At 38.6% G+C, this 25,317-nt stretch overlaps 1 protein-coding gene across 1 annotated transcript in view; it reads left to right on the plus strand.

Moving 5' to 3' along the window:
- FRMD3 (FERM domain containing 3) overlaps window positions 1-25,317 on the plus strand; it is a 140,718-nt gene that overhangs the window by 68,423 nt on the left and 46,978 nt on the right. Inside the window, exons 3-4 of the mRNA XM_056325495.1 lie at window positions 8,985-9,027; window positions 17,964-18,042. Of these exons, the coding sequence (XP_056181470.1) occupies window positions 8,985-9,027; window positions 17,964-18,042 (122 nt within the window). The remainder of the gene's footprint in view (window positions 1-8,984; window positions 9,028-17,963; window positions 18,043-25,317) is intronic.

The raw sequence follows: 25,317 nt of genomic DNA on the forward strand, positions 1-25,317 counted from the left end.
TAATAGTATATTATTATATAGTATACACACACACATATATATATATATGAATATTGTGCAGAATTACTCCTGCTGGAATTTAGTCTATCAGTGATGCTTGCCTCTCTCTTATTTGTATGTAATTTTTTTTGTGAAGGTTACAGAGTTGCTCCAAAAGCTAATTTGCAGTCCTTTTGTTTTGTCATCTATTGAGAGAGCTCAAGCAGGCAAAAATACCAGCTTCAATTCATCCTAAGTGTCTTCTTTCCCAGTATGCTACCAAAATGTAGCATTTTGACTTAGGAGTGTTGAAACACTTCACTGAGTTTGAGAATTTAAAAAATGAACGGTTTCAGTATTTCAGATGTTTCAAATGAAATGTTTAAATTTTTGTGTTTAGAACATTCAGAACTTCTGACTATGTGAAAAATTTAGATGATTGAGCTCATTGTCTTAGACTGGAACAAAATTTTGAAATGTGGGAAAACTGTGGTGGGAAACAGCTACTGTTTTTATAGGTCAATTTTCAAGTAAGTTATGATGTATACCTCCTTCCCCCCCCTTAAATAATAAACTTTTCCTTCTGCATAAGTAAAACGTGTGCGGATATGTTAGGCATAGTCAAACTATAAAATTTTCTATAGCTTTTCATTTTCTATTCCAGACCAAAAAAGAAACTGGAAGACACTCCTAACAGAAGGCAGCATGTAGCTTTTTAATTATGTTTGGATATGCATGAGAGTAACAATGCCAATGAACTAGCAGTTAAAGACTCTAGGTTCTACATCATATCTGCTGTTTTATCGTCTAGCATCACATTTGGATGTTCCTTTGGGGAAACTGTGCCTTAGGGTAGCTTCAGAAAAGCCAGGATTGTAGTAAAAGTATGCAGTAAATTGCAGCATGCCATTTGGTGTCTAATGGTACTATGCTGGGAACAAATGATTTCCTAGTGTTCACTGTTGAATTTTTTGTCTGGATTTCTGAGAAAACTAGGTATATGGGATCCCATTGGCCTTCTCCCCAACTCTTACGTGTAGTAACTTTTGAAGCCAGCTTTGGTCGATATTTTATGGTGTATAGGTCTCAAACATTACATTCCTGTAAGGTTTCATCAAGATAAGCTGCCACATAGATGGGTAAATCCCTATTATTATTCTTACCGAGGGAAATGCTGTAGGGCAACACTCCCCCATGGGGAATCTAGAGAGAGCTGGGAGAGAGACACTAAGAACCCAGAAACCATCATTTGGAGCTTGTAGTTTTTAGAAACGGGTAGTTTCAAACAGGGGACATATCTGGAGGAGGTGTTACTGGTTCTGCTACTCCAGGAGCTACCTGTTGGTATATCTTCATGTAATAGATACTCCTACCCTTGAGGATATGCAGCATAGCTAATTCTGTGCCAGATACCCTGGGTTGACTGAGCACTTTTTTGTGATTTTGGGGCTGTTAGAGTTGGGAATAGGATGTTATGATGCAGCTACTGTTCAGCATCCTCACTAGAGATTGCAACTAGAGAACCCTTGTTGAGGGATCCCACTGGTATTAAGGGCAGTAGAGGACTGGGCTGAAGGAAGATGGTAATGTGGTGAAATGTTTTCTTCAAGTCCCTTCAGTAAGGCATCTGAGCAGTGATTTATAGTTGGAAATACTTGTTTCCCCCTTTTTACTCCCAATAGGTGGATTTGAGCATGTGCTTGTAATTATGTTTTTGAATGTGAAGATATGTGGCAGTTAGGCAGAAATACCTTGGAGCTACCCATGAGGTACGTTGGAAGTGTTAGGTGTTATGAAAAGGCTTTGTTAGGACCGTGAAGCAACTGTGAAGTCTCACCAGTCAGCGTACAAATGTTTGAGACTGTCATCACCCTGAAGCATTAAGATGCTTTGTCATTTGGATGTGCTGCAGGGCTACTCAGGAGCAGTGCAGTGGTTTTAGCTCTGTGCATGTATCCCTGGCAGTATGAAAGCAAGGCTGTATGACCAGTGAAACTGCTGTATGAATACACTCCAGCTATGCAGCTTATCTTTAATGGTGGCTGTGAGTATGCTGGGATTTCCTGACTTTTCCCAGAGTTAGAAGGATGACACTGTGCACCACTGATTTGCCAGTGCTTCTGCCAGTCTCTCTGTGGAGAATTGTTGCAAATACAATTCTTGTTTTCCTTTCAAGCTTAGATGAGACCAAAACTGCTAGGCACCTCTACACACAGGTAGTTTTTTCTCAGATTACATGTTTATTTCACTAGAAAGGCTGCTGGGGAGTTCCATTTGTATCCTAGAGTACAGCACTTCCAATGGACCTGGGCAGAGTATTTGTTTAATCCTACAACCCCAGTTGTTCAACATTGTCCCAGTATTTACTAGGGAAGAAAACTGGACTGTGTTGCCTGTGAGCAATGAATTTATTTATTGTGAAGTAGCAGTTCTGTTTTTAGTGGGACATGTACACAAAATGCACAGCAGTTCCTCATCAGAGGGACTTTTTGAAAGGGTCAGCAAGCCTTGTGTTCAGCTGGTCTCTTCTTTAGAAACAACAGTTATTTAATACATTTTCTTAAAAATGTCTACTTGGTCCCACATTAGGACAGAAAGAGACAGCAGAGACAGCAGATAATTTGCAACCTTTGTTTAACAAGTCTATGTATTTGTGTAATGACCCATAAGGCTCCATAGAGCTATGTAGCTGTCTGTGAGCTCTCCAGTCTCTTTGAAGGGGCAGAGCAGAAGTATTACAGGCTGAACACCAGCGTGACTGATCCATAGGTTAATTACAATTTTAATCTTTCTCTACGCATATGAATCTCCCCTCCTGCACAGATTTGTCACAAAAATTATGTGCTTTTACACGAAGTCTTGCTGTGACCCTGCTTGGTGTGTGCAGTTTCAGGTTATGCTGTTTCAAAAAAATACAGTAGGAGTAGAAAAGGAACAAAGACAGCCCTGACAATGATATCAAATAGGAATGGATTTCATGTGAAGAGAGATGGATTAGACTAGAATAATTCCAGTAGGAGAAGAGGTGAGTGAAAGAGAATGAATGAGAGGGAATGAATAAGAGAGCGTGAGAGAATGAGCAAGAGAGACTGACAGCGGAAGATATGATGTAAAATGGCTTGGAGAAGGCGGACAAGGAAAGATTGCCCTGTAATTCTTGTAACAGAACTGAAACACACTAAGAAATTATAAAACAATTGCTATAAAGAAGTAGTCTTTAAAATGCAATATTGATTCATAAAATTCATTGTTGTAGCTGCCAAAAATATAACAAAATTGTTTAAAAATAAGTGTTTAGACAAACTGATTAAAGTCCAGGAAGACTTAGAAACAAGTTACAATGGAGGCTGGTGGAAAAAGCCCAGTGAACACAATGGGAGCTATTAGTTTTGTACTTCTTCTAAGTGTTTGCTTTAGGCCATTTCCAGGGACAAAGTGCTAAGTTAAATGGGTTCCCGCTTTTACCAGTAGCGGTGCATTTATGTACCAAGCACAGTCTTGGCACAAATGAATAGTGGTGTGAATATACAAACTTAATTCAGCAGTAATGATGCAACTAAAATATTTTGTCTGATGATTAGTAACCTTGTAAATAAAATAATTCCGCAGGCTATTTAATAAAGGTTGTTTTTCCATCAGTTTTGAACCTGTTGTCTATGAGCATGTGGCTGGCTCATGCATACATCAATATATGCAGATTTCATGGCTGGATGTTCAGCTGATATTGAGGTTATGGATCAGTTGATTGGATACAGCACTAAATATATTAGTGTAATAGGAATAACAGAGTGAGACTTTGGAAATCTGTTTAGTAAATTGCAGCTCAGAATCATACAAACAGTGATTCTGTTCCATTGTATTTTTGTGATAGTGATGTACCTTGTTTCTTCCTGCTTAGCATACCACTAACCAGAGTCAGTGCCCTGATTTTGTGAACAGTACAGAGGAACAGCTCCCTTGCTGCAATGGAAAAATATTGATGTTCTTAGTATAGAGCAGGGGTCCTCAAACTACAGCCCGCAGGCTGGATACAGCCCCCCAGGGTCCTCAGTCCGGCCCCCGGTATTTACAGACCCCCCCGCCCCCCCCCCCACCGGGCGTTGGGGGGGGAAACCAAGCAGCCGCAGATGGCTGCCTGCCACTTCATCCATGCGCTGGCCCCCTGGTTAAAAAGTTTGAGGACCCCTGGTTTAGAGGTTCTTGAAGCCATGAAAAAATGGTGTCAGCCTTAGGGCGTGAAGAAGACGACATGCAGGCTGCCCAGGGTCATTTGGCCTCTGTTGTGCTGGTACAGAGTGGGAACCCAATTTATTTCCCTGTCTGAGCTTCCATTAGCTTTGGATACTGTTACTATTTTATTTTTTTTTAATCCAACTTGTGGCAGGCAGTGACCTGGTGCAAGTCACTGCTTTGAGGCTAAAGCAAATTGATTTTCATTTTGCCTTTCATTCAAGGAAAAGGTTAGGTATTAATTTTGAAGATTAATATAGGGTTGAGGCTTAAATAAAATTAATTTTATTACATTTCTAGCAGTGTTTCAGTGCATATCTCCATTCCCCTGCTCTCTTCTGTCCATTCAACAAAGTCTTCAAATCCATTTGTTGCCTGGTTAAAATATTCTTGTAACATCTGCAGGTTCTTCTTATTCTGTTTTACTGTATGCACATCTGAGCATGTGACTGAGTATTGCTTGCTGGGTGTGATTTAAATACAGTATTTGGCCACTTTTGGTTGCCCCTTCGTTACTGCTCCGCTTCCAAACACGGAGACTAAATAAAAAGCCTCTTCTGTTGCAGGAAGGGAGAGACTTTTCACTGAATTCAGTGGCTGGTCAGGTCCCGAGCACCTGCTCATGGCTTGGCAATTTTGTAGGAGGTAGGCTTTGATTTATGCCAGTCTTATGCTGGAGTCCATAGGAAGGTGAGACTGGAGCACACGTCTTTGCACCATAGAGTGGCTGCTGCAATGTAGAGGAAGAACAGTGGGGTTTTTAATGACACCTGACCCCTTACAATGGGTGTAAGAAGAGATATGGGACATTATGTCCTCTTTCCTCCCTGCTTCTAATTCCAAAACCCTTAACCCTGTGCTATACCGGGACCAAGCTCAGTCGTGTCTGAGCTTATCAGTGAATGACTTTGTTCAAAACAGGCTGAAATGTGTTTGCTAAAATCCACATCAGTGTTTTTGGAATTAAATTGCCTTTCTAGAATGGTGCTTTTACCCTTGTGTGGTGTCCTTGCTCATCCTCAGCTTTTGCTGTGGAAGCTGGTAGCACATCAGCTGCCCAGCATTTGTGGGTAAGCAAGAACACACCTGGCCTTACTAATGACTACTCAGTGCCACTTAAAGACTGATCAGAGGTGAGAGCTGTATTTACAAAGTAAAAATTGCATTAGTCTGAAACACAGAATGCAGTTGCAATGAAACCTCAGTCAGAAGGCAATTCTCAGCATATTATGATCCCAGGACCAAAAGTGATACCCATAATAGTTTGCTTACTCACCACTGGCACCTGACTCATTAGCTGTCCCATGATGGACCCTTTGAGATCTCTAAGTATCTTTCTGTCTGCCTTCTGCTTCTGTGAGGACATCTGCCTGACCAGCTAGATGCCCAGCTGCTACCCAAACCTCTTTCAGCAGAAGAGATTAGAAATTGGCAGTGCTGAACACAGATCTCGTCACGGGATCCTTGGTAATAGGTGTTAGCTGGGCTGGGATCAAAGTCTTTTCTTCTCCATTAGGCAACAACCACATTGCTAACATGCCATCAAGGAAATGGGAAGCTCAGCCTCTGCAGGAATGATTTCTGATGATCATTATATACTATTACATATAAAGCCAAGCTGGTTTGAGGGTGTAGGCCATCACCCAAATTAAAGCAACCTTTACGGACAGTGATGTGAAATACATGAGGCAAAAATGAAACTGTTTAAGATTTGCTGGGGTTTTATCCCCCTCATTAGCACATTTTACTGCAAGGAGAGAAATTAAAGATTATTGCCTCTGGCTCCAAGTTTTACTTCTGACTGGCTTTGTTTATCTATTTTGTCTTATGAAGTGTTAGCCTTACAAAAAAAAAATGGAAACACCTATGTTCTGTTCCCACAAGGCAGTGTGGCATACAGTAGTGATGAAATTTTTTCGCAGTTGAAGATTTGAAATGCTTTTAAAATTTGGCCTGACAGACTAACTCAAAACATTGTATTTCCCTTTCATTTGAGGATTTTTTTTTCTTTTTCAGAGAAATTGTTAAAAAAAAAAGGTTGATACATGGAAAAAGCATTTTGCAAGGCCGTGATGCTTTTCAATTGAAAATTCCTGCAGAAACCCTTCCATGAATTTATAGGAACCTTAGTCTGGTCCTAGCTATAACAGCTAATTAATCTTGGAATAAATATAGCATGAATACTCTATAGTACTATAGAGATGAGGCACTATTATTAATTATTAATAGTCAATGCTGTAAAGCTGAAAGATAAGTACTCGGGGGAAAATCTTTCCTAAAACTTAACTTGAAATATGCAAACAAATATAAGGGTGACTATCTTCAGAAGTACTGACAATGACTAGGTGTTTATCTTCCCCTGACACTCAGAATGCATTAAGCACCTAATTGCTGTGCTTTGAAAATCACAAATTATAAAGCAACTGCTCAGTTTTCTGGAAGATTCAGCTGAATTGCCTGTATGTTCACAATATTCCACCAACAGAAGGTCACCACAGAAATCTGAGCTTATAAAAACTGCCTGTCAGCATATTGACCTCCAAGTGAAAGTGTAGACTGCTTAATTGCTCAGTGTCTTTTCAATCCATTTTTAACCCATGAAAGTCAGGTCTTAGTGAAATGTGTTTGCTTTTGGATGTGTTAGTTAAATCTGCATTCCTGGGGGTTTGGTGCACTGCATGGGGAATTTTCATCCATGTTTCCTCTTTCTCATTATTCATATGGTGAATTAGAAGGGTTTCATATTTGAAAATTGGCTTTTTTTTTTTTTACCTCTGACTTTTTGTTAGCATAGGTAATTGACTTTTTCAAACATCTGTACACGCTGACCTGGTCCTTGCTAATATTTCAGCTTGGCCTTTCAAAAAGGAATACCAGACAAGTTCTGTTCTGCTCCTGTGGGATGAAAATAGTGAGATACCTCCTCACGCTCAGTTCCCAGGGAACAGTACAGCATGGCTTACTGTCCAAGTTCTTCTTCGCTGTCTGAATCTTCACCTTGGACTGCCTAGATCCTGGTGGAGGTGGGGTAGGTGTGTGAGGATGTTAAGGAAAGCAAACTTACCTATCTGTGTGTCTTGACTGGTTTCCTGTCTGTGAATTCATTCTGAATTATGTATCTATAAAGTACTGCAGATGGTACCAAATGTCTTAAATTGCCTTACTTTTTTTATGAACAACCCTTACCCCCCATTACTCAGAGCAAAATGTATAAATAATGTATCTGTGTCTGTGTGATCTAAAAAAGAATGAAATGAGCTAGATATTTCTGGTAAGTTGGTGAAACAGTCATTGCTTTCTCAGTTCTGTTTCTTTCTTTCTTTCCCTCAAAACAGGAGATACTGGGGAGAGGAAACAAGTGAAGAAATAGTGTGGGATTGTTTTTGTTGTTGTTTGAAGTTTTGGTTTTTTGTTTTGTTTGTCTTTTGAGTACTAGGGTTCCAATCAGTCTCTTAGTGATAATTGAACTTCAAAAAGAAATGCACAGTAGTGCTTATCTCCAATATTTCTGTAAACTAGATGCAGGAATTTCTGAGCAGCCATAGCATATAAGCTGCAGATATTTGAAAATGTTCTTTCCAATTTGTTTTGTTGTAAATTGTTTCAGAAAATTAATTCTAAATTACCCCTGATTTTAATTGAAATCTTGAGATGTCATTTTTAAAATAATTTTCTGTCACTTACTAACAATACCTACAAAGTATCTTCCCCTTGCCTTCCTCTGTAGTAGAATTCCTACAAGTTATGAGGAAAAATAGTAGCTGCTGTAGGATATTTTAAGTATGACATATGTTTTAAGAATTGCTAGGTTTTTGTTTTGCAGTAGATCATAGGGGTTTAGAGCTAGAATGAAAAGAGTTAAAAACGAAACCCCTTGGTGCAAGGCCTTGCAGTGTTGATTAAGCTTATTAAAGCTGAGTACTATGCTTTTTGACCAGCTGCTTCTGCAGCACAAATCTTATTTTAGCATGGAGATTTTTTGCTTACAGGAAAGATGCTGTTGGCTGTGGTCAGAAGTGGGCCTTGAATATCAGCATGTTCTTTTGTCAATCAAAACGTCCTACTGACAGTTCAGCTACTGTTACCAGGGGATGTGCTAAGGGTCTTAACTAAAATGTTAGCCTACCTTTTCATTATGGTAGCATCTGAGTTTCTTTTCCAGGAGAATTAATAAATGAAAGTTTTCCTGCCATAGCAGTCTTTCCCTAGAAATTTATACATCAACTGGTAGGCTCTGTTGTGCATTGACTGTCCGTAGCATAAACATTTAATGGAAAAGAACACTTTTTTCCCTTCAGATCTTTAGTTCTTGCTAGAAGAGAACACTGAGGGTGCTGACTGAGAATACAGTATTTTCACAGGCTTTAGTTACAAAAACTGTAGAAGACAGCATTAATGAACAGATTGTGTTAATATTTCTGAATACTCTATCCTATGTCCAGTATAATGATTCTTCTGGGGAAAAATGGCTGAAAGTATAAGACTAAAACGCCTGCTGCGAATTAATTTCTAGAGCCTGTCTCCTTTAAATTGGTCTTTGAATTATTTGTCTTTTTTTTGTCTCAACTACATCTTATAAGCAGTGGTAAAATATCAAGTATGCTTATACAGTGCAATTTCAGTATTATAACACTGTGGAGGTGCTTTTTCGAGTTTATGTATGTCTCAGTGAAACAATAATCCTACTTCCTATTTTTGGTACCACGTACATCTACAAGGATATTGTTGTCTGCTGTGATCCATATTAACCTGTGCTCTCTGCTTTGCTTTTCTAGCACTGGCTTGAGCTCAACAAGTCCATCTTCAAGCAAATGAAATGTAAGTGTTGAGAGCTTTTGTTTTTAAACTGGTTTGGAAATGCTGAAAGGTTCTCCTGTGCTTCCATGCAGTAATTTAAAATATGCTTCATTTGTTTGTTGGTGCAAATAGGCCCTTTGTGTGCCATCTGGACTCCTAAAAACTCCATGCTACACTCATTTCACTGTCTCACAGTGCTCTGCACATCAAGAGCTTTAGTTTACTGCTTCAGGCTAGAGCCAGAGGCCAGCTGATGTGTGTGGGGTGGCAGATCTGGTGGGAAGACCTGTATGTTCTGGCTCTTATTTTCAGGCAGATGCAATCATCCACTGGGAGATGGCGATAAAATATGGAGTGTGGCAATCTGCTTCTGAGTCTTTCTGGTTTGCTTTCTTTCTGCTGCCCCCTGCTTCCTGACAATGCAGTGCATTGGTTTCAGATCAGTGTTACAGTCCAGCAAACTCTAGTGCTGTGGGTTATGTGGTGAGCTCCTGCCACAGGCAAGTGGAAAATTACAGTCATCATTTCAAAAAGACTCCTCAAAATAGGAATGTATTATTTTAATTTTCTTTTTGAAATTTTATGGTCTGGCTCATCCTTTCCAATGGGCCAACTGTGAAGACTTCTTCAGGAAACGGAACTATTTTGGTGCTCAGGTTTATATCCAGCAGTGGAAGAGAGCCGTTATTTGGCAGTTCTGAGACTTGACTGAGGTCACTGGGAGTTGTGTCTTGTTTGATAAAAGATGTTGCCTATTTTTAGTTTACAAAATTAAATATAATTTTATTCACATACCCTTCATATGCAGCCATTTTCTATTTTAAGCATAAGGTGTCTTTTGTATGGGAAATAATGTATTTTTTAAAATGTGATGAGGCTTAAGAGATTGTCTAATACCTAAAAACAGTAGTCCTGGGTGCTAGCAGAACTACATGGAATACTTCAATAAATTCTTCCATTAATGCAGTAATAGTATATGTCACAACATGTTCATGCATGTGTATATAAGCATGCACACACGTACCTAGCATATTCAGTGTGAACTGTTTATATCTAGTGTTTAGCTAACCAGAGTTATCTGATAAAAAATAAGTTCAAGAATGTCAAGCTAAAACTAACTTGTGCTCCTCTGCAGTGCCAGTGAAAGAAGAAATGAGGGACAAGAATTTTTTTGAGTAAGTGAAAATATTCTGGAACTCTGCTGGCAGATATGCTCAGAATTTTTTCACTTACTCCAAAAAATTCTACCTGTGTATAGATGTTGCCTAGATGTGATCGATGGTACTCTATAAATTCCATAGATGTAGTGATGTGATGGTCTCATCAGATAACTTGTGTGGCTTTTGGGGTAGAATCCTAATAAAATCTCTGAAGACCGAAAAATTAATGCATAGAAAAAAAGCAAAATAAAATGCAGCTAGTATGACGTTATTTATCATAGTGAAAAGGTCTACAACAACAGCAAAACAGAATGAGACACAAACAAAGGAGTTTTGTTATCAACCTTAGATTTAGGACAGAAGTGCAATTTAACTATGTGATTGGTTTTTCATGAGCAGCTTCAGTTTAATAGTAGTGTAACTTTATCTTTTGTCACAGATGAAGGATTTTAGTTGCTACAGTAACCCTTTAAGGAAATAAAACAAGGAAATATATATATATATTCTATACATGTGTAGAATCCACGTAGATTATGCATAAATAGATCTTTTGCTCCCACAGGTTTCAAGGACACTTTTGTAAGCATTTCACATCAGAAACCTCCTGATTTATTTTTCTAAAATATGTTATATTAATGTCAAATACTAAGCAATTTCTAAAGGCACACAGGTTAATTTGTATTTTATCTAAAAATATTCAGTTTACTATTAAAAAGTTTAGACTCAGAAGAAATTACCAATATTCATTTGAAAAGCATCCCAGTTTCAGGTGACACAAGTGAGGACTGAAATTAGTAGGAGCTGTAAAGTGCTTCTTTCCATAACTGAAGCCATGAAGTGACTGGTTAATAGAACATGCATTATGTATATATGACTTCTGGGAGAAATGGTGGCAGAAAGCTATTCACAGAGACTGCATTGGATGGAGGCTGCCTTTTTTTCTTTGACACTAAGGAATTCAGAAGACAGTGAAATGATCTGTTTTGTAATAATGGACTTTAATTTCCTCTGGTGCAGGAGTTGGCTGTATTATTACTAATGATTCAAAGTGCTCTAAATTCAGTTAAATGCTCAGATTTACATAGGAATACAGAGGACTTGCATACATGCAGCAGAATTTGAAAAATGCTGCTTGCTTGATCTCAGCTACCATTTGTGGGGAACTTCATTTTTTCCCCAGCAAGAGTAACAAGCTTTTCAGTGTATTTATTCGTGCAGCTCAGTATTACAAATATTCAGAGCAGAAAAGGAATGTCTGGGAGTAGTGTTCTAATACAAATTTCAGTAGGTGCTAGATTTCATGGGCCTCAGTAGTACGTGAATCATTCAAGCATAATCCCTCTATATAGTCAGGTTGTACAGCAATCAGAATTTGGCAGCTGTGTTTCTGTCAGTGGGACAGAATGTTGTATGTTTGAAGCTCTGAAGTCTGCATAGGTTCTTGTCTGATGTGCTACCATTTTAATTTCTTTAGCTTTCACAAAGATTGCTTTAAGTTCATATTTAGTACTACTGGGATATGACAGAAGACATCTTCCAAAATATTTTATATTTTGTCTTATTACATATGAAACCATATTAAAATGTGTTCTGGTGCAACACAAGAAGGAGGAAGGCATGGCATCTTTTATTCTCTCGGCATCTACCTTTGCATTTACTGTCTTCACTGAAATGTTTGTGTCATAAGATGATGTGTAAAGTCTAGGTCTGTGTCTCAGCCATTTTTACCACTAATTTTGCCCGAGAGGGGAAATTTTAGTCTCTAGAAATGCCCTGTACCAGTGCCAGTCTTGTACTGGTTGAAGCCAGCTGGTGGCCAGCGATCCGTAGCTGTGAGCACCATGCTTCAAATAATGTGTTGAAAAAACTCTCTGGGAGGTTGCCTAAGGTAGCTGCATCATCTTCGTGGTTCTTTTAAAACTATTTTTTTCTGTTCTTTTGTGGTTGTTGTTTTGGTTTTTTTTTTGTGTTTTTTTTTTTTTTTTTTTTCCGTACACAGTTATTTTCTCCCAGATGCTGCCAGTAAAGTTCTCCATTTGGCCATCCTACATGTTTTTACTTATTTTCTGTCTAGGAATGTCTTGGTGTAAATCCTACTGGTCACATCAGTACTAATGTTAAAGTACAGAACAGTGTTTTCCCATGCACTTTCATTCCCTTTTTTCTTCAATTTTAAAGGTTATTCTGTATAAGTATACAGCTATCCTGTAACTTGCTTGTGGGAAATATCCAACTGTATGTGTTCTGTTCTTGATTACAGTGGAACAGAATCAGTTCTGTTGCTGTTATGTGCAGGAGTTCAAAATTTACATGTTTTTCTTGCTGCCTTGCATCTCAGATGATCTGAGAGAGTAATGCAGAAAGGATGGTTTCCTGTGTCAGTCCATTGAAATTTGTTAAGTTAATTTCATTAATCTCTAAGGCTGTCATAAAATATGAAAGGAGAAGGAACAAACTAGGGGAAGCAAGAACCCAGGTGCAGAGATGGGTTGTGCAAAACTTTCTAAAGATTCTTAAATCTCAACAAACTTACCATCAGTTTTCATGTCTCAGCACAAATCTAAAAAAGAGTGTAATCAAATCTGTGGTGCATAAATCTGTGCACAGTGACAATGGGAAGTTTTGTGTGATTCTTCAGGCACTAATCCAAATGCTGTGTATCCTTTACCTGAGATGTTCATGAAGATTTAATAACACGCTCTAAAGCATATTGTAACTTGATGATGAAAATCTACTTTGCCCTGTGTTGTTCCATAACTAATTGAGTGCCATCAGGAAGACCCCACAATTTGAGGTTTATATTGAGATCAAGTATTTCTTACGTATAAAAGAAAAACACTGAGTACTGTTCTGTCTGGAACATGCACAGCAAGTTGTATGGATAAACAGCCGATTCATCTGGTAAGGGAAAAGGTCTATGGAAGCAACAGCATATGTATTCAGGGTTCCCCAGAGATCCTTCTGCAGCATCAGCAAACTTGAAGACTGTTTGAGTGTAATGTTTTTGTGTGTGGGGTTTTTTTTTTAATTTTTCACTTAACTTTCAGTAATGTAGCATAGTTTAGAAAATATGTAACATCGAGGAGAGATGCAAGTAGTTTTCTGCAATATTACATTCTCAGAGCTATGAAGATAATTTAAACATCTTCTTTTGGCTTTCAGTATCCATCTGTACTCCATGTTTAATCAAAAAATCAACACTACAGCTTATTACAGAAGCTAGTATTTGTGCTGGATGAAAAGCAGGCTGTTAAAAACAAATAGGAAAACTTCCCAGAAGTGGCAGCTGAGAAACTTCTGTCCTTCTCCCTCTTTGGTTCACACTTCTAAAACTTAAATCAAGATTTGCACCAGCTTCTAAAAACAAATTTTCTACTACATAAGTATATTTCTTTTGCTGTTTCAGATTGTTTTTCTATGAAGAAAATGGTAGTATGAATGTGTAATTTTTATTAGGTTTCTCATTCCCTATAAGCTCTTCAACTTCACAGAAGAGAAATCATGCAGCGGGCTTTGCTTGAAAATGAATGCACATGAGACTCTGTCCCTTACACGTTGGTATCTGTGCCAAGGGGTGAAGCTGCTATATCTTTGCTCTGGTCAGGGTGTTAAGAGGCTTGGGTTTTAGCTAGGAGATCCTTACTGTTTCATATACATTGTCTTAGTTAAATACAACTGAAATAAACCTTAACAGCGTAAAACCAGTTGCCTGGAAACCTTCCATGCTGTGTATGTATTTCTTTCAGGAAGGGTCTAGACTGGTTTCAGCATTTAATATAATTTAAATGTTTGTATTTGTTCTTTTGCCTTCCTTTTTTATGTGCTGTTAGCACATAAAGTGCCAAATTAATAGCCCTATTGCAATGGAGTTTGCAGCCAGTACTGTTTTTCATGCTAAAGTCCTTTGAAATTACTGTAATTGTGAATCTTTTTTAGCGAGAAAGCAAAGCCTGTGATGGTGGGAAATTCTGACAAAGCCTTGGGCATTTCACTATACCAGCTGCTTCTTATCTGACAAATAAAGGACCATGCTGAAAGAAAAGGCTTATAGCTATTATAAAGCGGATTATATTCAGGCTGGTTTTATGTTGAAGAAATGTTCTGCAAATTGAAATCTGTTTTGGGAAGGTTTGTTGTTAATGTTTCCACTTTAATGTGTGAGTAAGTGGTAGAAAGTAATTTTGCTTTCAAGGAATTGAGGAATTGTCTGGCTTGACAATCTCATCTCTTGAGCTGATATGGTTCACTCTCTGTCTTGCTTTCCACTACAAGTGTACAGTGAATGAGAGAATAAGAGGTTCTGGTGTGGTTCTCCATTACTGTAAAATCTGTAAGACAAAGGCCTTAATAAATGTTTGCATATCATCAAATGTGTTTTTTGAGGAACGTCAGGCTTACGATCCATTTTAAAATTAAGATGGCGAGGCAAGTGGATAGCTGTGGGTGTTCCTTCCTTCCCTTTTCAAGTGTTCATTGTTTGTGGCTGGTTTTCTAACTGGGAAAGAGGAACAGAAAACCAGGATCTTGTTTCCTTCAGTGATTGCAGGGTACCTTCTTATCTCCAGAGATTAATTGAGTGGAGGGTATCATATTCTTTTTAACATTTCCAATTGCAAGTCAGTCAAGACTGTGCCATTCTTGCAGGTGTTACTGAGAAAAGGACCTCTGTTTAGGAGGCTGCAGCAGCCTTGTTTTGTATTACAGCTGAGGAGGAATATCGTTACAGAAGCTTGACTCCAGGAAAAGGTTTGCAAAGTAGGCTTCAAACTGCTTTGCCAAATTTCCTATGCATATTCTGTGCATTGGTGTATACTTCTGTCACTTACTGTCTTTCTGCTACAAGGAAAACATTTCCTATTATAACCTTTGCTGTTAACAATGTGGACTATTTTTTAGTGCAGTGTATGCCATTCTTTCCTTGCTGTGGTACTCTTTTCATATGAGGCAGCTGTTGCTTTTCTGTGGTTGCCATAAACTTCCAGAGTGTGACTCTTCTACTGTAACTCTAACATTTTTTTTCCTTTATTTTTATAACAACCAAAGTTTCAGTCGTTTCATTGACATCCAAAACTTTGCGTAAAATTCAGTACATTTTTTGGGTCTTGCAGTAGGCTTGTAATAGCTAAGGGCCCTGCAGAGCCATGCCCTGTCCTTATTTCTGCATATCCCTATTTCAAGCACAAACTACCTCTAAATCTGCCAGGACACTTAAAAGCCTTTTTTTTTTTCTGACAAAGAACTCTTGCTCATTTAGTACAGGTTGGCTCTTCTGTTGTGTTTTGTAAATGAAACCGTATTCTGGAAGTGCATGTTTTACTCCTGTGCTTAGTTTTAAGAAGGCTATTGAGAAGAGAGAACCCTTTAAGATGACTTATGTTATCTTTTGCTTTGTCCAGGCAACATGACTCCTTAGTGCATTTCTGTATGTCTGTTTCCCTTTCTGGGACATTGAATTCAGTTTACCTTCCAGTTTGCCATTACAGGGCAGGGAGGACGTAACAATGTCCTCTGTTTTGCAACCTATTTCCAGTCACTGTAAGACAATGCTGTGGTCACATCTAAGATGCCAAAACCCACAGAAAGCAGTTGGAGTGTTTTGCTTCCTTTCAGAGGCCTTTTCCAGATTTGATTAGCCTGAATGTTCAAACCATCCCTAGGAAACACTTAGAGCTTGTTTTTCTTTCTCCATTTCCTCTTGTTTCTATTTGTTACTGTTTCTTTGCTTTCTTTTTTTCTGTATTTTTCATTTTTCCATCCCCATCTCTTCAGACGTTGTGTCTTAAATGAGTAGTTATTTTAAACATGTAAAAGAAGGTGAAATCAGCAGGTTTGTTAAGGCTGACCATGCTTTTAAAAAGTGCAACATGGGGTTGTTAAAGGGGAAAATACTGCTTCATCTTCAAAAGCAATTGAACTCTCCAAAAGATACCAACCATAACAAAAGTTGCAATGCATTTTTATTTTCTGTTGCTTTTGTATATCACATGGAATTATGTGATGTCTAGAGGTGAGGTTCTGGAAGACTGCAGCATATGAATAAATACTACAGTCAAGGTAGCTTTAAGAGTATCATGATTGTTGAACTAATGTCCACATGCTATTATACAAGCCGGTGACCTAAGTAAGCTTCAGGAGATGGTACAGTAAAATGTTACAGTAGCTCAGTGATTATTGTTAGAGATTACAGTAACTAAAAAGTAATTATCTGATTCTCCTGATCTTTTTCTTCATTTTCTCTGTAATTTTCTTTGCCCTTTTCTTCTGCCTTTCCTTTTTTCCCCTCCTGTAAAAGTACCATCTCTTCAGGATTTGGGAAAGTTAGATTGACTCTGTACTTTGATTATACATTAAGATTAAGGGACTTTTAAAACTAACTGGACTATTACAGATCTGCACTTTACCGTGAATTGAAGTTGCATGATGCTTTCCTTTAAAAAAAAAACAATAGAACAAAACCCCAACCCCCCACCTTGTTAAGAGGGTCTATAAATGTTGAGTACTAGTGTAAATATGCAGAAAGTTAATTTCAAAGGTAAATATTTTAATAAAAGGATTACAGTTCTGCACTCAGGTCTGCAGAACACTCCCAAATGAGCACAATGATCACAGGTTTCCGTTTTGTTTGAAGCCTTATCTATTCTTCTGTTTCTGTCCATCTAAAAATGGCTGTGCTGATAAATGTTTTAGTAAAGAGGACCCTCACATGGCTTACTCGGACAGCAGTTATGCCTTGGTGCTTCCTCCGTCTCTGTGCTCCCTCTTGGTGTTAACCAGCAGGCCTGCCAGTTACCATGGCCTGTGTAAATATAGTTGTGGTTTTTCCCCAAACCGTTTACCTTTTGAAGATGCAGTATTTTCCTTCTTGCTTTGAACTAGATTTGAAACATGAACATTACCTGGCTACAGATAGCTCTGAGGGCTCTGCCTACCTGTGTATTGTGCCTGATGTGTTATTCTTAAGCCTTCTACTTGGTTTTCCCATGTCTTTTATCCTAACATGAATATCACAAGATGCCTTTTTCATTATAATGGTAGTCTTCGATTTGCTTTCTGTCCCTCACTGAAAGATCAACTGGCCTAGGATTAGTTATTTTGAATGCCATCAAAGATACAAAAGTGGGATATAAAGCTGTTTCATTAATGTAAAACTGAGGCGCACTGGTTTCAGAATTGAAATAATTCCTGTTACTGTCATCTTGCTTCCCTCCTCCCTCTGTCCCTCCCTTCCTCCCTTCTTCCCTTCCTTTTTTTGGAAACAGTATTGTACTTAAGGTCTGGTATTGGTACCATAGCTCAGGAGCAGGTCATGTAGCCTTATTAAATACTGGAAACAGAAACAGTTCTGTGGTCTCTAGCTTCGTAACCAAATTTAATTCTGCCATTTTATAGTCTAGGCATAATCATTATCAGGAAGTAACAAATATACGTAATACTTTTGTATCTCATTGTGACAAGATGCAATTACTTCCTGTTTATCAATAGCCAAAAGAAAAAGGCAGCTCAGATATGTTTTGTACCTCTTGGATCAAGCAATAACTCTTGTGAGGTGCGAAACCATTTATAAATTGAATTGCCTTGGTTAGCTGTATTTTGTATGTGTTTTGGCCTTTTTTTGTCATATATTCTGTTCTTTTTATATGTATAAATAATTTTTGGTTTTGTTTGAGTCCCTGCCTGATGCTCTGGAGCTAACCATCACACAGGCTATTTGTAAGACTCTTGGAGGGCAATCCTTCAGAGTGCTGAGGCAGTGTTTGCTTGCTACTGTTCTCATGCTTTTTCTTTATAATGTTTCAGCTCATCCACCATATACCATGTGCTTTAGAGTGAAATTCTACCCACATGAACCCTTGAAGATTAAAGAAGAGCTCACCAGGTAATTTTTTTTTTTAATGTGTTTGTGCATTTAATGTACATCGTTAACAAATTCAAAATAAGAGTTTGCTGCATAGGGTAAGGTTCTCACTATGTTATAATACTAGAGTAGACAGGCGTTTGCCCTACTGAGAGCTTTTTTATTTATTGTGATACCTGTAGATATTTAAAAGAAGTTTGAGGGGACTTTTCTATAACACAGAGGGGACTTTTCTATAACAGAGAAGCAGTGATGCTGAAAAACTTTTAGAAAGAGAAGCAGTGGTTAAATGATTGGGCAAGGACTATCCTGACTCTTTCTGGGAAAGAGTTGTGGTCTTGAGTAAGTTCCTTTTGTGTCTGAGGTGGTTTTTTTTTTTAGGGTGAATGAATTTGTCAAGTTTAATTCAGGTGTGGCCCTGGCTCTTTCAACAGGAGCATGGATAGTCTCACTGAATTTTCTGTTGTGTGTGTCTTTAGGACCACAAACAAGAAAGTATTTTTAAACTAATGATAGACCTTTAGCAAACTGATGTAGGGGTGCAAGATATTTGTGTTTTTAAAGTACAGCTGCTCTGGAGGTTAAGAAGTCTTGTTACTTACATTGGAATTTTCCAGCTTATGATGTGAAAACACAGCTGTGCAACGGATCAGTCATACTTAACAATGGAAATTTGTCATTCTTATTAGCCATTGTGAATACTCTGTTGCTCTGGGTGTTTTTTAATAAATGCACTTGGTGGAAAAAATGTAGGAAAGTCACAGATCTTTTGACCTCTACACCAGCTGTGCAGGACTATGTACAACTCACTGTGTTGCTAGTCAGCAGCTCATACCACTGACTAGTAGTTGTGTGGAAGCACAGAGCGCCTGAGTGCTTGTTATCTTGAGTTCTCCACTGATGCTTTCCCCAAGCCCTGCACATTTTTATGCTCACAAGTCACTTCATGAGCGGGAGTGATCCCCTTATCCCTGGTCTTATACTGGAAGTTTCAGGAACAGCTTGCATTCTGCTGAATGGTAAGTCTATAGTTTGTACAGAGCAGCTGGAACATGCAGTTCATATTATAGCTGTTTATCTTGGGTGAAATACTGAACCTGTCTAGCTGAGTGAACAGGTTGTAAGCCAGGAAGTCAAGGGATTTTCATTATTTGTTAGTGTTTGTCCTTGGATGAACATTTAACTTTTTATGAGCCAGAGTATCAACTTTGTATAGACTTCCCTCATTCAAGAGCCTTAATTAATTGATATTTTTTTTATACCTGCTTCAGTACCCTTCCAGGAGAAGTTTTGTTGAAAAGCAAAGCACCTAGAATTTGCTCACTGACATGTATTGTGCTGTCAGCATGTTTTAGGCTTTGCTAGAATATTTCAAATTATTTTTTGCAGTCAAGCGGCTGTATAAAAACCTGTTTTATGGTCTTTTATTAAAACTAATACTATTAAGACCTTAAAAAAGAGAAATAATTTCTTTTTTCATATGTCCACCTTGTGCACGTGACACCTTTTTGTATCTGATCAGCTTTACAGTTTCCTGATACAGCTATTTGGGAAGCTTTGTCTCTGCCCAGGTGTCTAATACAGTAACAAAACATAGAAATCATCCTGAAACAAGGAAGTGAGGTGTATTCATTTAACTCACCTCTGAGAATTTGCTTTGTCATCTGAAGCAGAGGGTTAGTTTGCAGGTGACACTCCAAATTGGCTTGAGTTAATTTTTTTTTCTTGAATTGCAATGATTGGTGAAATTCAAGAAAGGGAAGGTCCATTAGTATTTGACTGAGGGCAGACATGAAACCTTGACAGCTAGTTGGCTTTTTGGTAGATTTTGTTCTGGCTCTGCTGTTTACTGGACAGTCACATTTGTTGCAGTGTGTGCTGAAGATGATTTGAAAATAAACTAATAATATTGTCCTCTTTGACTTAAACGCTATCTGTATTTCATAGCTGTATATACAGTCAGCTGAGTCTGAGTAACTGTGCTTTGCATTTCTGCTATTCTCTGTGCCTAACTAAGCATGTCATAGAGCTGCTCTCTTGCTAGAAATCCGATGTGTGTCTGTAGTCCCCATTTAGATAATGAAATTAAGATTACAGTAAGACATCCTGTCATATTGTCATACTACTCTTTGGTTCAGAATATTAATTAACCCTGTCTAAATCCCCCATGTGGATTATTGTCGATGCAGTCATTGTAAAAGCTTTATAGGAATAAATCTTTAATGCAGTACCTTAGAGACATCAAAGACACATACAGATGTTAAAAAGAGCTGGTTTTCCTACTCTTCCATAGCAATATCTGATGCAAAAAAAATATCATCTATTCAATACATGAAGCTCTGTGTGTGTGGGCCAAATGGTTTGATTTCTCTGAAAATAGTGGATAGAAGTATATTCAGGATGTAGATATTGCTTGCAGGAAGAAAACAGTATTTGTCACTGCTGCTTCATTTCTATCTTACCTTTGGTATGCTCGTCTGGACTGTTATCCTTTAGTTAGTCTGTGGTTTTACAGGTGGAACTATTTTCAGGAAATTAAGATGGAGAATGATATAGCTGAAGTTAGTCCTCTGCCTATGATATAGAAAAAAAACCCATAAAAGCCTGAAAATGTGTGTGTGCTGTGTGTTTAGAGACTAGGAGTGCCTTGGGCAAAGGATCATGCCATGCACTTGCTTGTCACTGCATTTGGTTCCACTGCTAAGGATGCCTGTGCATACCGTCAGCCATGTTGTACCATTCCAGCTGCATACTTTCATCTTCCCTCAGTTTAATTAATGAGCACTTCCATAACTATGCTTTTGAAATAACACCAGTGCCTGCCTCTGGGTGTTAGGGCACTTTGAGATATTACTGCTAAATAGGAGATTTATGGACTCAGGACAAAAGTTCTGCCTCGTGCTACAGAGGGAGGTTCTGTGTGGTCCTTGATTGCTGTTTTCTCTACAGTCAGCTGGTGCTGGGATTGTAATTCACAAATAACTTCACTGGCCATGAGGGTTGTCACCTTGAGCTCTCCTGTTTCTGTAATGACAGACTACATGAAACCCAACTTGTCAACAAAGTCCAAATCTTAACGCGCTTCAGTGCTTAACCTTCTTTGCTCATCTCCTTAACTTGTGCCAACACGGATTTAGAAGATCTGTCTTTAATTGTGGAAATACTGTTTTCTTGGTGGGGCAGTCTCTTTGGTGCATTTCAGTTGTTTTTCCAGAGACCGTGATAGGCTTGGTGGTGAGAGGAGTTTTGCTTTAGCTATGTGCGTGGAACCACGTGCAGAAAAAATAATACTCCAGAGCTCACTATGATGGTCAGGATTATTCTGCTGGCAGGGCATGCAGAGATGCAAAATTTCCGTGAAGTCAGTTGTAACTACAGAGGTCATTCAATCTGCAGCACACACAGCATCCCACTGCACTCTCTGGAAAGCACAGACGTTTTTGTTCTGTGCCTCTCCACTATTCTTTGATCAGCGGTCAAAGCCCTGGGAGAGTCCATAGCTGGGAAAGCCTGAGATGCTGCATGTGAACAGAATGGGAACAGTCAAAGGAGTGTGAACAGATGGATCCAAGGACTGGTCATACCCGGGTACAGATATTTTACTACGTTACTTCTTTTCAGCATTCTTGTTTAGGTAATAAATAAATCAGTGTTCTTTCTCATGTAATAGAGCAGCCCAAGGCCTCACGTGTTCTTTTCTCCAAATTCCTACATTATACTGTGTATGTATAATTAAAATGAGAGAATATAAAGCCGTTTGAGGTCTCAAAGGAATGATCTAAAATGCTACAGATAGTACTGTGTCAGCAGTAATCCATGATTACTATGGAAAAAACAGACCTAGAAGAGGACATGAATAAGTAGGTGATGGAATTAACCAAAGATGGATTATTTCAATCAATTTTTATCATGCCCTTTCTTTTCTAATCCGTATTTCCTAACCCAAGAAGCAGTTCTTCAGTCACTAGGCTGTTACAAAAGTGTAATGAGTACTTTGATACAAGAAGAGCAGATAAAAAAATGTTTAATTAGAAATCATATAAAATGACAAAGACTTGAGGTGTGTAAACATGGCAAATTCTAAAGCCCTGAGTGAGCTAGCTCAGGCAAGGAAGAACAATGTAGCTGCATGCATAATGTGCTTGACTAGTCCTATCTCAAACAGCTGTATTTGATATTGACTTGTGCTGGAAGAGTCGGTTGCTTTTCCCTCCAGAAACGAGAGGCCAGTTGGGGCTGTAGTGCTCCAGCTGGTTGTTAGTGCTTGAATATCTTAATATCAAACCATTTATGTGCAAGTTGAAAAGTCTTGCAATATGTTCATCCTTCCAAGGGTAAGCCAGTATGATGTAGGACTGTGCTGCTGAAACCTGTTCCAGGCATCATTTAGGAATACCTCTGCTGCTCTGGATACCCAGTCCTGCTTTTCTTGAGATGTGCAATGGTAGCTATGTTTTGATGCCTCTGCAAGTCAGCTTGTCTGTTCTGGCTTTCTTAGGGCCATATTGGCAGTTGGCAAGTGAGTTTGTTGTTTTAATAGTATTGGACTCGCAATCATGTTGAATAGCATAGGTCTTAAAAATGAATGCAAGTTGTTACAAATTATGCTTGGTGCAGGCAGGCTTGCACATAGCATTTGGGGCAGGGAAAAAAATTATCCAGGAGAGTCCTGGGTGTTTTGGTGGAGCTTGTGCCTGTGGGAGGAGACCTTACATGTTCCAAGGTCCTCTTGTGGTGCTCTGAGGGGAAGGCAGGAGGCGCTGAGAAGATGCAGTTCAGCTGTGGAAGCTTGCAGAGGGGAAGCTATTCCTGTGCCGCAGTGAGGCTCTTATGTACCCAGCATCCAAAATAAAGCTTTTCCCTAACCACTCCTTTGTCCTCATTATTCATCAGTGAAATTAGTTGTTGTATAGCAATAAAGCTGGTTTTTTTCCCGTGTAGCCAGTAGTGTCAAGCAGCTGGCTGGTATGTTAATTTTTCACATTTTCCCTTTTCCCAAGGAAAGACCGTACACTGCAGTGCAGGCACTGGCCAGTTCCAAAGCCAGAAGGACAAACCCCCACACTACCAGTTGTAAGTGGCAGTCATGATCCTGATCACAGAAATGAGAGATCTGAGATTACTGGAAAGCTGTTATTCAAGTGATTTTCACACCTCCACCCCATGGCAGGAGAATGGACTATTTTTTTCTGAGGGAGTAGTTTTGATGTTTGTTTGTTGAGTTTTTGGTTTTGGGGTTGTTTTTTTTTTTTTAGTGTGTGGTGTTTTTTTTGTTTGGTTAGGTTTTTTTGTTTAATTTGATTTGTTTATTTGGTTTTTACATTTTTATATATATATATATATATATTACTATGAATCCAGAGCTTCTCTGATTGTTTTGGCCATCTGTGGGAGACATAGGTTCAGGATGGAGTTAAGGGATGCTACTACTTCTGTTGTGTTTGAATACTTAGCATCAGTACTTCTCTCCAGAAGGTATAGAACAAGGAGAGAGGTTCTTCCTACAGCTGCCTGTTAACACAAAAGACAGTCTTGCATTTTCCCAAGTAAGGTAACAAGGTGGTTCCTACTACTTACAGTCTTAGACATTTTAAGAGAAATAGATTTTTCTTTTTTCCCGTGTTTGAATGTGTTTTGAGGACATGATTACTATGTCCCTAGTTCCAAATTCCTCTGCTAGAATTTGACTTATATCTGAGTAGGTGGATTGAAAAGCAACTTCTGTACTAACATCACTGTGGCACACATACTGCCATGTGTACCTCTTTTACAAGTGCTGTGATGGGTTTAAGCCACGCCAGTGTGAACAAAACTTCCATATTGTTCCAGAAAAATAAGAAAACAAACAGATCTCTTTCTCATCCAAATTCACTAAAAGGTTTCTGGAATTATTATATTAACAATTTTAACAATTACATCCCTGCATATTTATTTTAGTATTATTTTCTAGATCTGTTGTTCATGAATTTGTCTAATCATTTATTTTTTTTTTTTCTTAGTAATACTGTTTTTCTTCACAGCCTCCTGAGGCAGTTAGTTCACTACCTGCTGCGTAAGGTATTTTCCTTCATCTGCCTTAAGCAATTCCCTGGATTTCACTGACCTCCCCTTAGCTCTAGTATTACAGAACTCAGTGAATAGCAGTTCTGTGTTTGCCTTTCCCACTACCCTCAAGATTTTGTAAGACTCACTTTTATTCCCCCTCAGTCACCATCTCCCCTTGTATGGGAGGCTCCACCATCTCACTCATTTGAGTTTTCCTACCTGTCAACCTCAGTTATGTCCTACATAGGATGGATGAACTAGAGCTAGGTTATACATTCAAGATGTGATTACACCAAGGCATTAAATAGTGGCAGACTGCCCCTCTGTCTTGTTCACAATATCTTCCTGCATCATGCCCAGCATTTTATTAGCTTTTTTGGCTGCTGCTGCACTCTGAGTTGATTTCAGGAACCTGTCTGTAATGACTCCAAGATCTATCTGTCACCTCTGTGTTTTGTTGGTAGCTAATAGAGTGATGGCTTTTCTTTTAATTTATAAGATACCAAAATACTTCTTTAATATTAAGTAGATAAGCAATATATTTCTAGAGAATATAATTATTTTTTCTGTTAGCTTTTTTATCTAGGTGGCACTGTAAAAGCATACAGAAGGTGTTTTCTTAGTTGTGGCATTACATACATTACATGTAGTAGTTGATGTTTAGGTTAGGTTCGTAGACTTTGGCAGGAGATTAGTGCTCTTGCAGTGTACTTGGTGATATCTACTGGAGAAGACACAATGTGAAGTTAGTATCCAGAATAATATACATAAAGAACCCACAAATCCTGCTGGGGGAGGAAAGCATCCAGTCCAGGAATGCAGTAAATACACTCATTTGCACTCTGCTGCCCTGCACCTGAATATGCACAGCAGCATGGGAGAGAGCAGTGCAGTCAAAGTCAGACACCACACTGAGAACAATTTTTGAAACACTGCTGGATCTCCTGAGGTGACCATGCCTGTTAGCTGGAAAGACTGCAACAACTCTGGGAGAAATGCTTGTTACTGGAATAAAAATGAGTGAAGTGACCTGAACACAAGAAAAAAAAACACTACGTGGACAAACCACAGAGTTTGGCTGTGGGAAAGCTTTCTTGCCTCACTGAACATCTTAAAATAGATAACTAAATTGACTATTAAGCAGTTAGAAACATCATCTCTGGGGGTCACAAAGCCTGCTTAAAAACAAGAATAGATACTGCTGACCCTTTATCTGCAGTTGCAGGAAGGGCTTGGCTAAGCTCGAGTTGT

This window comes from Falco biarmicus, chromosome Z, assembly GCF_023638135.1.
Source record: "Falco biarmicus isolate bFalBia1 chromosome Z, bFalBia1.pri, whole genome shotgun sequence".
NCBI classification, from domain to species: domain Eukaryota; kingdom Metazoa; phylum Chordata; class Aves; order Falconiformes; family Falconidae; genus Falco; species Falco biarmicus.